Source organism: Lutjanus erythropterus, chromosome 8, assembly GCF_056507025.1.
Source record: "Lutjanus erythropterus isolate fLutEry1 chromosome 8, fLutEry1.hap2, whole genome shotgun sequence".
Classification (NCBI taxonomy): Eukaryota; Metazoa; Chordata; class Actinopteri; order Lutjaniformes; family Lutjanidae; genus Lutjanus; species Lutjanus erythropterus.
The window spans coordinates 10,626,328-10,640,915 of NC_139324.1; the positions used below are offsets into that span (position 1 = coordinate 10,626,328).

At 42.3% G+C, this 14,588-nt stretch overlaps 1 protein-coding gene across 1 annotated transcript in view; it reads left to right on the top strand.

Annotated features, from left to right (window-relative positions):
- LOC146322497 (uncharacterized) overlaps positions 1-14,588 on the top strand; it is a 60,509-nt gene that overhangs the window by 23,559 nt on the left and 22,362 nt on the right. Inside the window, exons 29-49 of the mRNA XM_084724495.1 lie at positions 145-744; positions 1,006-1,599; positions 1,829-2,428; positions 2,706-3,299; positions 3,533-4,132; positions 4,394-4,987; positions 5,221-5,820; positions 8,475-9,086; positions 9,287-9,904; positions 10,192-10,794; positions 10,980-11,585; positions 11,721-12,055; positions 12,730-12,808; positions 12,942-13,087; positions 13,178-13,270; positions 13,390-13,443; positions 13,643-13,714; positions 13,843-13,869; positions 13,972-14,016; positions 14,174-14,227; positions 14,330-14,392. Coding sequence (XP_084580621.1) covers positions 145-744; positions 1,006-1,599; positions 1,829-2,428; positions 2,706-3,299; positions 3,533-4,132; positions 4,394-4,987; positions 5,221-5,820; positions 8,475-9,086; positions 9,287-9,904; positions 10,192-10,794; positions 10,980-11,585; positions 11,721-12,055; positions 12,730-12,808; positions 12,942-13,087; positions 13,178-13,270; positions 13,390-13,443; positions 13,643-13,714; positions 13,843-13,869; positions 13,972-14,016; positions 14,174-14,227; positions 14,330-14,392 — 7,589 coding nt within the window. The remainder of the gene's footprint in view (positions 1-144; positions 745-1,005; positions 1,600-1,828; positions 2,429-2,705; positions 3,300-3,532; positions 4,133-4,393; positions 4,988-5,220; positions 5,821-8,474; positions 9,087-9,286; positions 9,905-10,191; positions 10,795-10,979; positions 11,586-11,720; positions 12,056-12,729; positions 12,809-12,941; positions 13,088-13,177; positions 13,271-13,389; positions 13,444-13,642; positions 13,715-13,842; positions 13,870-13,971; positions 14,017-14,173; positions 14,228-14,329; positions 14,393-14,588) is intronic.

The following is a 14,588-nucleotide window of genomic DNA, read 5'->3' on the forward strand; positions in this document are numbered from 1 at the left end:
TCAGCCAGTGCCACTTTGACAAAACAGGTGTGCCAGCATTAATAGAGCATGATAAAAACGCTGAGATTAGCTTTTGTCTTCTGACTTTTACCTAAGAAACACTGGACATGAACCTAAATATGTCTCAAATTTTATGTTCCCCAGAGGAGAGGCGGCCACAAGGAAGGGATGTTGTGTTCTTGTTGGATGGCTCTGATAGTACTAGAAGTGGGTTCCCAGCTATGCGAGAATTTGTCCAAAGAGTAGTAGAGACACTCAGTGTGGATGACAACAAAGACCGTGTCTCAGTGGTTCAGTACAGCAGAGATCCAGCTGTCCAGTTCTATCTGAACACTTACACAACGAAAGGCGATGTCCTTGACTCTGTCAGAGGTTTGAGGCACAAAGGTGGAAGACCTCTCAACACTGGAGCAGCCCTCCAGTATTTGAGGGACAACGTCTTCACGGCCTCTGCTGGAAGCAGACGGCTGGAAGGAGTTCCACAGGTCCTAATATTGCTGAGTGGTGGAAAGTCTGCTGACAGTGTTGATGAACCGGCCTCTGCTCTCAAACAGATGGGTGTCTTGACCTTTGCAATTGGAACCAGGGGCTCTGATAGTAGAGAACTGCAGAAGATATCCCACAGTCCCAGTTATGCTCTATCCGTATCTGAATTCACTGACCTTCCCAGTATCCAACAGAAAATTTGGTCCTCCGTGGAGGATGTGGTTATTGATGTCACCCCAGAAACACCACCCGTAACTGGTATGTTAAAAAGCACGGCCTTTGTTGGCCTGAAACGCCAACTGGCTTGTTTCTCCTTCATTCAGTGAAGGAAATAAAGTATGATATTCGTTTAGCTCCACATGTGCATTTAGAAAGATGTGTTAGTCTGCTTTCCTACCATTTAAATTTGAAGTAGGTGTTACTTGGACCTTTCAAAAAAGTAGTCCACAACTTAGTGACCACTACAGCAGTGTCATTTTTGCAAAGGTTTTTATTTTTTGTCCTCCTGTCTTTTCTCAGTTGACACAGCCAAAAAGGATATTGTGTTCCTTCTGGATGGTTCTGATAGCACAAGGAATGGCTTCCCTGCCATGCGTGATTTTGTTGAGAGAGTTGTGGAGAAGCTCAATGTGGGACAAAACAAAGACCGTGTCTCTGTGGTCCAGTACGGCAGAGATGCCGAGGTCAATTTCTATCTGAACACATACACCACAAAAGAGGATATTGTGGATGCGGTCAGAGGGCTGAAACACAGAGGAGGCAGACCCCTTTACACCGGGGCAGCCCTGCAATACGTCAGGGACAACGTCTTTACAAACTCCTCCGGGAGTAGACGCCTGCAGGGCGTTCCACAGATGTTGATCCTGCTAAACGGCGGAAGGTCTTCCGACAATGTAGATAGCCCGGCCTCTGCTCTCAAACAGGAGGGCATCGTTGTGGTTGGCATTGGAACAAGAAGCTCCGACATTAGGGAGCTGCAGAAGATATCATATGAGCCTAGTTATGCTCTGTCAGTGTCTGACTTCACTGACCTCCCAAATGTCCAAGAACAGCTCTCCTCTGTAATGCAGACCGTGATTGTGAGAGCCACACCCATCACACCAACAGTAACTGGTAAGGAAGTGACCCATTTTCATACTCCAACATCATGGTAGTGCGCAAATTGAACTTTGTTAAGGTGTATTTTACCAAGTCGAAGTCAGCCAGTGCCACTTTGACAAAACAGGTGTGCCAGCATTAATAGAGCATGATAAAAACGCTGAGATTAGCTTTTGTCTTCTGACTTTTACCTAAGAAACACTGGACATGAACCTAAATATGTCTCAAATTTTATGTTCCCCAGAGGAGAGGCGGCCACAAGGAAGGGATGTTGTGTTCTTGTTGGATGGCTCTGATAGTACTAGAAGTGGGTTCCCAGCTATGCGAGAATTTGTCCAAAGAGTAGTAGAGACACTCAGTGTGGATGACAACAAAGACCGTGTCTCAGTGGTTCAGTACAGCAGAGATCCAGCTGTCCAGTTCTATCTGAACACTTACACAACGAAAGGCGATGTCCTTGACTCTGTCAGAGGTTTGAGGCACAAAGGTGGAAGACCTCTCAACACTGGAGCAGCCCTCCAGTATTTGAGGGACAACGTCTTCACGGCCTCTGCTGGAAGCAGACGGCTGGAAGGAGTTCCACAGGTCCTAATATTGCTGAGTGGTGGAAAGTCTGCTGACAGTGTTGATGAACCGGCCTCTGCTCTCAAAAAGATGGGTGTCTTGACCTTTGCAATTGGAACCAGGGGCTCTGATAGTAGAGAACTGCAGAAGATATCCCACAGTCCCAGTTATGCTCTATCCGTATCTGAATTCACTGACCTTCCCAGTATCCAACAGAAAATTTGGTCCTCCGTGGAGGATATGGTTATTGATGTCACCCCAGAAACACCACCCGTAACTGGTATGTTAAAAAGCACGGCCTTTGTTGGCCTGAAACGCCAACTGGCTTGTTTCTCCTACACAGAGTTAAAAAAAAAGAAAAAAAAAAAAAAGAAGTTTGATTCTTGTTTAGCTCCACATGCGCATTAAGAGAGAGATGCTAGTCTGCTTTGCTACAGTTTAAAATTGAATTAGGCGGTGCTAGTTGCTTTCAAAATTGTAGTCCACAATTCCATGATCAGTCCAGCAGTATCAGTTTTGCAAAGGTTTTTATTTTTTGTCCTCCTGTCTTTTCTCAGTTGACACAGCCAAAAAGGATATTGTGTTCCTTCTGGATGGTTCTGATAGCACAAGGAATGGCTTCCCTGCCATGCGTGATTTTGTTGAGAGAGTTGTGGAGAAACTTAATGTGGGACAAAACAAAGACCGTGTCTCTGTGGTCCAGTACGGCAGAGATGCCGAGGTCAATTTCTATCTGAACACATACACCACAAAAGAGGATATTGTGGATGCGGTCAGAGGGCTGAAACACAGAGGAGGCAGACCCCTTTACACCGGGGCAGCCCTGCAATACGTCAGGGACAACGTCTTTACAAACTCCTCCGGGAGTCGACGCCTGCAGGGCGTTCCACAGATGTTGATCCTGCTAAACGGCGGAAGGTCTTCCGACAATGTAGATAGCCCGGCCTCTGCTCTCAAACAGGAGGGCATCGTTGTGGTTGCCATTGGAACAAGAAGCTCCGACATTAGGGGGCTGCAGAAGATATCATATGAGCCTAGTTATGCTCTGTCAGTGTCTGACTTCACTGACCTCCCAAATGTCCAAGAACAGCTCTCCTCTGTAATGCAGACCGTGATTGTGAGAGCCACACCCATCACACCAACAGTAACTGGTAAGGAAGGAAGTGACCCATTTTTATATTCCAACATCATGGTAGTGCGCAAATTGAACTTTGTTAAGGTGTATTTTACCAAGTCGAAGTCAGCCAGTGCCACTTTGACAAAACAGGTGTGCCAGCATTAATAGAGCATGATAAAAATGCTGAGATTAGCTTTTGTCTTCTGACTTTTACCTAAGAAACACTGGACATGAACCTAAATATGTCTCAAATTTTATGTTCCCCAGAGGAGAGGCGGCCACAAGGAAGGGATGTTGTGTTCTTGTTGGATGGCTCTGATAATACTAGAAGTGGGTTCCCAGCTATGCGAGAATTTGTCCAAAGAGTAGTAGAGACACTCAGTGTGGATGACAACAAAGACCGTGTCTCAGTGGTTCAGTACAGCAGAGATCCAGCTGTCCAGTTCTATCTGAACACTTACACAACGAAAGGCGATGTCCTTGACTCTGTCAGAGGTTTGAGGCACAAAGGTGGAAGACCTCTCAACACTGGAGCAGCCCTCCAGTATTTGAGGGACAACGTCTTCACGGCCTCTGCTGGAAGCAGACGCCTGGAAGGAGTTCCACAGGTCCTAATATTGCTGAGTGGTGGAAAGTCTGCTGACAGTGTTGATGAACCGGCCTCTGCTCTCAAACAGATGGGTGTCTTGACCTTTGCAATTGGAACCAGGGGCTCTGATAGTAGAGAACTGCAGAAGATATCCCACAGTCCCAGTTATGCTCTATCCGTATCTGAATTCACTGACCTTCCCAGTATCCAACAGAAACTTTGTTCCTCCATGGAGCATGTGGTTATTGATGTCACCCCAGAAACACCACCCGTAACTGGTATGTTAAAAAGCACAGCCTTTGTTGGCCTGCAATGCCAATTGGCTTGTTTCTCCTTCATTCAGTGAAGGAAATAAAGTATGACATTCGTTTAGCTCCACATGTGCATTTAGAAAGATGTGTTAGTCTGCTTTCCTACCATTTAAAATTGAAGTAGGTGTTACTCGGACCTTTCAAAACAGTAGTCCACAACTCAATGACCACTACAGCAGTGTCATTTTTGCAAAGGTTTTTATTTTTTGTCCTCCTGTCTTTTCTCAGTTGACACAGCCAAAAAGGATATTGTGTTCCTTCTGGATGGTTCTGATAGCACAAGGAATGGCTTCCCTGCCATGCGTGATTTTGTTGAGAGAGTTGTGGAGAAACTCAATGTGGGACAAAACAAAGACCGTGTCTCTGTGGTCCAGTACGGCAGAGATGCCGAGGTCAATTTATATCTGAACACATACACCACAAAAGAGGATATTGTGGATGCGGTCAGAGGGCTGAAACACAGAGGAGGCAGACGCCTTTACACCGGGGCAGCCCTGCAATACGTCAGGGACAACGTCTTTACAAACTCCTCCGGGAGTCGACGCCTGCAGGGCGTTCCACAGATGTTGATCCTGCTAAACGGTGGAAGGTCTTACGACAATGTAGATAGCCCGGCCTCTGCTCTCAAACAGGAGGGCATCGTTGTGGTTGGCATTGGAACAAGAAGCTCCGACATTAGGGAGCTGCAGAAGATATCATATGAGCCTAATTATGCTCTGTCAGTGTCTGACTTCACTGACCTCCCAAATGTCCAAGAACAGCTCTCCTCTGTAATGCAGACCGTGATTGTGAGAGCCACACCCATCACACCAACAGTAACTGGTAAGGAAGGAAGTGACCCATTTTTATATTCCAACATCATGGTAGTGCGCAAATTGAACTTTGTTAAGGTGTATTTTACCACATTGAAATCAGCCAGTGCCACTTTGACAAAACAGGTGTGCCAGCATTAATAGAGCATGATAAAAACGCTGAGATTAGCTTTTGTCTTCTGACTTTTACCTAAGAAACACTGGACATGAACCTAAATATGTCTCAAATTTTATGTTCTCCAGAGGAGAGGTGGCCACAAGGAAGGGATGTTGTGTTCTTGTTGGATGGCTCTGATAGTACTAGAAGTGGGTTCCCAGCTATGCGAGAATTTGTCCAAAGAGTAGTAGAGACACTCAGTGTGGATGACAACAAAGACCGTGTCTCAGTGGTTCAGTACAGCAGAGATCCAGCTGTCCAGTTCTATCTGAACACTTACACAACGAAAGGCGATGTCCTTGACTCTGTCAGAGGTTTGAGGCACAAAGGTGGAAGACCTCTCAACACTGGAGCAGCCCTCCAGTATTTGAGGGACAATGTCTTCACGGCCTCTGCTGGAAGCAGACGCCTGGAAGGAGTTCCACAGGTCCTAATATTGCTGAGTGGTGGAAAGTCTGCTGACAGGGTTGATGAACCGGCCTCTGCTCTCAAACTGATGGGTGTCTTGACCTTTGCAATTGGAACCAGGGGCTCTGATAGTAGAGAGCTGCAGAAGATATCCCACAGTCCCAGTTATGCTCTATCCGTATCTGAATTCACTGACCTTCCCAGTATCCAACAGCAACTTCAGTCCTTCGTGGATGATGTCATTATAGATGTCCCTCCATACTCACCAACTTTACCTGGTAGGTTAACAGACACTCTCTATGTCCTGATCGGTTTTCCTCATTTTGGCATTAAGATATACTCTCTTCCCAATATAGCTGGAAATAACATTCAGGGTGCTGTTGTGTGTTGGTGATAAAACCATGGTAAACTGTTTCATATTTCCTTAATTTTGTGTGTCAGTCAAATGAGGAAGGTCAACTGACTTCTTTGCTTTTTGATGGAAATTTCATCTAAGAAAGGCTAATAACAGATCTGTCAAAACTATGTAAGGTTCTCTAACTGTCACTTCATTTTGGTGATATGATACAGGGACCATTATGTCTTGAAGGAACCTTTCAAATGTCATCGAACATAATTTAAACATGCAAATGAAGGATCTTAACTTCCCACCGTTTTATGGAAATACAGCAGGAACCGTCTGCATATATTGCTGGACCTTTTTTTAAAAATATTATTTAAACTGTCTGTCTTCCATAGCTGTATTCAATTCAGGTTTGATAAATCTCATCAGCCTCCTATTTGAGATGTTTTGCAATGTAGCGCTGTAGTGTTCTATATTTTTCCGTAATTACATGCAAACAACCTGTTAATGCCTGTTACTTATTACTTTTATTATTATTATTATTATTATTATCATTATCATTATTACTTGGTTTAGCAACATTTCATGTGAGGGATTCCAGACTCCCAGGACTGATTACTGTTAATCTGTTTGGGGATGGCATCACTTCCAACGTTATTCGTAAAAGTAATGCCCTATGTTTCTGAAATGCATTGTAATGCCACTTTGAAACAATTGTGGTATCTACAGCAAAACAATTAGTTGTGTGTTTTCTGCTTCATCCAGCCCTTTTGCATGTGTCACCACTGCACCTAATGAATGCTCACTTTTAATCATTAGTTTTTAATATGTTACATTTGTAGTTTGTTTTTTGTGATCTGTCTTGTTGGCATCAAAAAACATTGCCTTTTTTTGGTCAAGAAAAGGTGATATAAAGGGCATTTGAGATCAGAACTCTTCAAATGATCTGGATATTCTTGAGTCTGAGGATGCTTTTGATTCTTAGAGAGACAGCGGTGCAAACTCATACAAGGACATCTTTTTTACCTAAATGTTTTCCGTTGGCATAAACTAATTGTTCACTTAATTGTAATAAATTATGATTGTTGTCTTATTCGCTCAAGAGGGCAATCTTAATATTCTTTCCATTTCTGGAAACATTGTCAGGAGTCCTGTCTCTCCGCATTCAAGCCATTCTTCAGAAAGATCTTCTTTGATCTTTTCATTTCTTTTTGCAGTTTCATTTTTGAATTATGCACAGAATAATTCAATATACAGGTTATTGTTGTCAGGGGTGGATAGTCCAATAAATATGTTTATTTGTATTGACAATTTTTTTTTTTTAATTGTAGTGTTTATTTTATACAGGAATTATTTTGTTTTCTAATGATAGTTTAAAAAGTGTCCAGTTTTCTATTTTCATTCAGCAGAGACTGTCAATATAAATAATACAAAATATAAAATATGACTAGAACACTAATAGGCCAAGCCTGGGACTTAAATATAAAGACAGAGACAGTTTCCACCATTAATGAATGACGTGTGGGTGAAGTGTATATGACCGGTATATATAAGATTTATATATAAATTATATTTATTTAGAGTATCTAAAAATAAAAATAAATAAATCATAACAAATAAAAGAATAATAATAATACAAATTAATAAATAAATCATGTCAGTTCAAATGGATCTCTGAAACTTTTCACAAACCCCCAGGCAGAGGCACCCCCATTTGAGAACCAGTGTTTTAAAGAATTGATAATAGGGTTATCAAAGTCTGGGACCACAGATAAATGTGGAGCCGGTATAAACTTTGGAGCAGGTTGGTGCTTTTTAAGAATTAGCTGTAGCTCATTGGTGTTGTAGATGTGCTACCTGAAATATGAGAACTTGCTCTGACATAAAACCTTCTCAACACACAATACACTTTGCTTTTGCTTTTGCAAAGCAGATAAGATGGAAGTTATGCATTAATGTCATCACAAACTCCCACTAAGAGCACAACAGCAGCATTTGGCACTAACTGAAGCTATGTAGTTAATCCACTAAAATCTTTTAATTTTTTCAAGTAAATTCTAAAGTCTACAGCACCTTTATTTTAAGTAGTTTATAAGGTTTAGGATTATTTTGTATGAGAAATGTCAATCAAAACCCCTTTCCATAGCTAATTGGTCAGAGTTCCTGCTATCAGGGTCAGACTCTGTCAGTGGATATTTTCTTGTCTAAGGTAATGAAAACTTTGTCAGTAGGATTTGCCAGGCTTCTTCCCACATTAACTACATACACCACCCCCACCAAACCCCCTCCCATTGCAACAAAGGCAGCTAAGAATATATTTTCACTAAAGGATAATTAAAGACAAACACCTGAGGACGCACCAAATTACCCCAAATTTGGAAATAAAACAAACTGTATATATGGAGCAGATTCTGGGTTTCAGTTTTCTCTGTGTTATCAAGCCAAACGCAGTGCAACACTCTATTAAAAGACTATTACACATTGGTTGCATCAGTTACTATTGCTATGATTTCCTTTGACCTTTTTATCCCATTATTTTGATAATTTCTGTAGCAAAACATGTTGTTACCTTTTGTCCTTTTCTTTCAGCTGAGACACAGGGCCCGCGGAAGGATATTGTTTTCCTTGTTGATGGATCTGATGGTGTTGGACGGGAATTCCCTATCATCCAGGAGTTTATCCGCAGGATCGTAGAGAGTCTCAATGTGGGTGAGAATAAGATCCGGATTGGCGTGGTCCAGTACGGAGACTATGCTCAGGCTGACATGTATCTGAACACACATACGACCAAAGAAGGTGTTTTGAATGCCGTTAGAGGAATGAGGCAGCGAGGAGGAAGACAGCGTAATCTTGGTCAAGCCTTGCAGTTTGTCAATCAGGATATTCTGACAGCAGCACGTGGTAGCAGGAAGCAAGAAGGTGTACCGCAGTTTGTGATTGTCGTCTCCAGTGGGTCTTCAACAGATGACATCAGTCGTGCAGCCTCTGCCCTCAAGAAATCTAGAGTTCTTCCCTTCAGCATTGGAACCAGGGACGTTAACCCCTCAGAGCTCCGGGTGGTGTCATACGTGCCTAACTATGCTTTCACTGTGGATGACCTCCCTGGCCTGTACACTGTCCAAGAAAACTTAATCACTACTATCACTGAGTTGTCAGATGATGACATCGCCAGGATGCGTCCAGTATTCCCAACAATTGACGGTAATTTTACATTATCAAATTGTGTAGAAAATAATTTACTGCCTGAACACCTCACTTACTTTACTACAGTACATGTTGAAATTAAATTCCACATGTGACTTATTACTGCATTACTTAATACTGCATGTCCTCTAAATCTATTAGGAACTCTGTAATTTGTAATCATACCATGTTACTGTACTTGCATTCTTTCTGAGCAGTACCAGTACCAGTACCCACAGGAGGAGAAAGGAGGGATGTTGTGTTTCTAATCGACGGCACAACAGCAGTGCAAAGGGAGTTCCCTGCCATCCGTGAAATGATAAGAAGAGTCGTGGAGAAGCTGGATGTAGGATTGGATAATGTCCGAGTTTCAGTGGTACAGTACAGTGATGACCCAAAGCTAGAATTTCTTCTGAATGAATTCTCCACAAAAGAAGAGGTACGCCAGGCAGTGTCGAGACTTCGAAGCAAAGGAGGGAACCGTCTCAACACAGGTCGTGCTCTTGAGTATGTCTCCAGAAACATCTACCAGAGGTCAGCGGGTAGTCGCATTGAGGATGGTGTGCCCCAGTTCCTCATTGTAGTTACAGGTGGCAAGTCCACAGATGATGTTTCCATTGCAGCTGACCAACTTAAGAGAAACAAGGTTGCACCACTTGCCATTGGTTCTAGGAATGCAGACACTGATGAACTGAGACAGATTTCCCTGAAGCCCGAACTTGTATATAGAGTTGACAGTTTCCAGCAGCTTCCAAGAGTAGAGACACAGCTCATTGATTCAGTCAAAACAATATCCGCTGCTGATATCGTCTATGAACCTCCCACAGTGGACTTAGGTAAGCTCTATAATCAAGGTTTAAATTAATGTATAGTTTTATGTGCTAAAAGCCATAACTAACAGTTTTCATAATTTGCTTTTTAGTATTATTTTTCATTTGTCATGTAACTAAAATAAATAATTATGTCATGCAGGGGTAAAGTTCCTACCCACCAGTGCAAAGCCCCCAAGCTTGATTCTATTACAAAGTTCTATTACAGTACATGTTTAAAAAATGTATCAGTCATTTTCTTATATATCTCAAAATAAAGTATATATCCCTTTCCCCTTGTGCTTATTTTGCAGCCACCCTAAATCTTGGGAAAAAGGATATTCTCTTCCTTATTGATGGTTCAGACAGTACGGGTCCTGCTGGCATCGCTCATATCCGTGACTTCATCCACAACATTGTCCAACAACTTGATGTTCGGCCTGATCAAGTGCGTGTGGGTGTTGTCCAGTATGCAGACAGAGTTAAAACAGAGTTCTCACTCAACTCACACAACAACAAGCAAAATGTTTTGTCTGCTATCAAAAGACTTCGTCAGATGGGTGGCCGATCATCAGATCTGGCTGACGCTCTTAGGTATGTTATAGAGAATGAGTTAAAACCCTCTGCCGGTGTTCGTCTGGCTGACGCCTCTCAGCATCTCGTGGTTCTCACGGGTGGACGTTCACCCCAAGATGTTTCCATCTATGGACCTCTGCTTAAGGGTTCCCGGGTCAACTGCATTGGTGTTGGAGCTGGTGGTGCTAACACAAAGCAGCTAGCCCAAATTACCACCACCCCAGAAGATGTCCTTCAGGTTCCTACGTTCCCTGGCCTGCCAGCACTAACGGAGAGGTTCATTACCAGGTTGAGTGGAAGCTTGCCAGACCCACTAGGCCCAGACGACTATGAAGGTCCCAGTAAGTTGTGCAGAAATGTACACATGTTACAGATAGTTACACGTGTTTACCCTCAGCTAATTATATAATAGTATAGTCTAAGAATGTTAAAATCTAATGAATCATCCTTCTCCATTTCTTCTTTTGGTCTCACCTTTCTTCTCCTTGTCCTCCTCAATATTCCACCTTTCTTTTCACAGCATCAGGCCTGCCTCCTCCCAAAAAGGCTGATATAGTGTTTTTAGTGGATGGCTCCATTAACTTGGGCAGAAGCAATTTCAATGAAGTGATGTTGTTCATCAGCAACCTAGTTGATCTGTTCTTCAGTGAGAGAGACAACCTGCGGATTGGCCTGGCACATTATGCAACAGATGTGACTGACGTCTTCTACCTCAACACGCACAAGAACAGGCAAGACATTGTAGATGCCATTGGCCAAGCAGAGTACAAAGGTGGAAATAAAATCAACACCGGTGCAGCCATTCGCCATGTTCAAGATGTTCACTTTACCAAAGAAAAGGGCAGCAGGAAGGATGAGGGAACTCCTCAGATCTTAATGGTTATCACTGCAGGGAGCTCAGCTGATGACAGCAAAACAGCAGCCCTTGGTCTGAAGCAAAAGGGTGTGAGAGTCTTTGCTGTAGGAGTAGGCGACACTGAGAATGAGCTAGAAAACCTAGCAAGTGAGTCCTCTACTGTGGCTCGAGCAAGGACCATTCAGGAACTTTCAGAGCTCAATGAGCAAATCCTGGAGACTTTGGATGATGAAGTGAAGGGGAAGCTGTGTGTTGGAGCGCAAGAACCTGCTAGAAGTAAGAGGCATAGAATTTTTTTCTTGTTAAAGGATTTAATAGCTGAGCTGTTTCACATTTAATTTGCAACTTACAATTCAAAATGTCAGTTTGCAGATGTTTTGTGTATTTCACAAAAAGTGTCATGTTTTACAGCCTGCGAAATCGAAGTGTTGGTGGGCTTTGATGTCTCTGCCCAGAACATCTTCAATGCTCAGACCAACCTCCAGAGCAAAATGGGTGCCATTCTGCAGAGAATTTCCAAAATGGCAGCCATCAGTTGTTCATCTGGGCAGATTCCGTCTGTGCAACTGGGCATGCTGGCCATGGACTCTGCCTCTGAACCTGTTCAGATAGACTTCACAAATAATGCTGATGAGCTCTTTGAGGCCTTCAGAGATCTGCGGAGCCGTGGTCCCTTTGTGCTCAATGGCAAGACTATCCAAGCTTACACCAATAGGTTCAAAACCAGACAGGACACCGTTGTCAAGGTGGGTTACTGAAACAGTTTAAACTAGAGATATCCTGAGCCAATCCTCAGCATGGGGGGCAATTTTTAAGGGATCAGTATTGGCTTAAATGAAGCAGACTCAAATAAGATAATTTCCTCACTGAACTCTGCTGTGATAAGTCTGCCTCAGAATACTAGTGTAGTAGTATGCATTGTTTTTCTCCTTTACAACAGCCTGGCTGTACACTGCTGCAGTAAAATTATATATTTAAGCATATTTGTGAGTGACTCACTAGTCGAAGAGCTCTAAACTCCAGCTCTCTCTGTATCATTTGCAGAGGGTAGTGTACAAATCATCTAGGTTGAAGCCTGCACCTGTTTTCATCACTTTAGTGGATTGCAGGAGTCTCATTTTCCATTTTATCTTTCATTCACATCAAAAATTTAAGATTATCAATTTAACAGTTTTGAATCTGGACCTTCAGTAATTGGATCTAATACCTCATTAAAAATAAGGAATGCAAACATTTATAGCTCTACAGCAATTATTTCAAGTATTTAATCAGTCACAAAATCTGCAGATACCTAATATCTATAAGGTGTCAGATCAGGATTGCATCCAAAAACCACATCAGGACATCTGTAGTCTAAACTTACCAGAGAAACTCATTGGGAAATGTAAGTATGAAACTGAATTGTGCTCTTCCACTGTAGGTTGTCATTCATCTGACTGATGGTCTTGACGGTCCATATGCTGACATGCAAAAGCGGGTTGAGGAACTTCGGCTGTCAGGTAAAAAGATGATACAGTACAAACAGGCCTTGATGACTCTATATCCTTCAACTTCTGTTAAACTATAGCAATATCACATTCAGAAGTCATGGGTGAGTATACATCTGTTCCTGAAACTGTTTGTGCAAAACAGGAGTGAACAGTTTCATCCTGGTTGGGTTGGAGCGGGTGCCAAGATTTGAGGAGGCTTTGCAACTCGAGTTTGGTCGTGGCTTCAGGTACACTAGGCCCCTACGAGTCAACATCATGGACTTGGACTATGAGCTGATGGAAGAACTGGTGGGTATCAGGAGGACAGAAAATGTTTGTTAAATGTATGTTTATTTCCCCCCTTTAATTCCTTAACTTTTGTTTTCTTTTGCTTTATAGGATAATATTGCAGAGAGGGAGTGCTGTGGAGTGCCATGCAAATGTATCGGCACTAGAGGAGACAGAGGAGGAGTTGGCCTTTCTGGGTCCAAGGTATCTAATGTGAAATTTCTTTTTGAAAATGTACTTCAAATATAAAAAGACCCCTCCTTTAACCATAACGGAAAATAAGTATTTATCAGAAACTAACACTTGGCTGTTTTGTTTGTCAGGGAAGTTCAGGATTACCAGGAAGCCAAGGACATCCTGGAGATGAGGGTGGACCTGTAAGTTTGAATGCCTTGCTTACATATGTAGTTACAACATAACCATTGTTGGGTTTCCATGAGAAGCTTTGAGATATGTGTTGTAAACTGCCCATATCTATAGATGCCTTTTGTTCTCAAGGAGAATCTCATGTTCTTCATATCGCGACCTTCCTGTAATTGGTCAACATGTTTCACTGACTTCATTCTGTGATGACAGGGAGAAAGAGGTCCTCCTGGTGTGAATGGAACTCAGGGTTTCCAGGGATGTCCTGGACAGAGAGGTGTCAAGGTAAAGACTTTGACATTAGTTTCAACCTTAAACCCAAACAAATTTGTTATTGTAAACTGTCATTATTAGCATTATGTCATTATTTCATATAATGTTGTAACACAATTTTTTTGTTTTGTTTTGTTCAGGGTGGTCGTGGATATTCAGGAGAAAAGGTGAGTTTGTTTTTCTTCCTATTGTCAAGTTCTCATTATTAGATACAGCTCTAAAAAAGGGCTAATGCACTGATTATCTAACCAACTGCTACCATGTTGCAGGGTGACTATGGAGAAATTGGGCTCGATGGAATCAATGGAGAGGAGGTAAGTGTGTGTTTTGTTGTGATAGCATCATGTGTGATCACTTCTCATCTTTAGCTGTGTGGCATGGGAGTCCCATTGATGTCTTCTTATGAATATAAATCTGATCTGGTTTATGGATGATTGTGGGCTCTAACTGGCATCTGCTGTATGTTTTCAGGGCAAGAGTGGAGTGGCTGGACCCCCAGGAGACAGAGGAAATCCAGGCAGAAGAGTGAGTGTCTAGATGCATTTTTTTCTAACCATTTTAATCTTTTAATTTTATATAGTCAGTGTTCAGTAATGAATGTTCGCTAAACATATTTATTGCATTTAGGGTCCCAAAGGTACCAAAGGACATGCAGGAGACAGAGGAGAAATGGGAATCAGGGGAGACCCAGTAAGTATTACAGAAATGGATTACAGTGCCATTTACTGTCTCAACAACTATATTACATATCGTGTTAAACTGATTAATAATTACCAACTAAATGCAAAAACAGTCACAGCTGATTGACAATATTTTTCCAGATGTAGAACTTTCAATGTGAAGACGTCCACCATATTATCATCACCATGTTGTTGCTGTGTATACC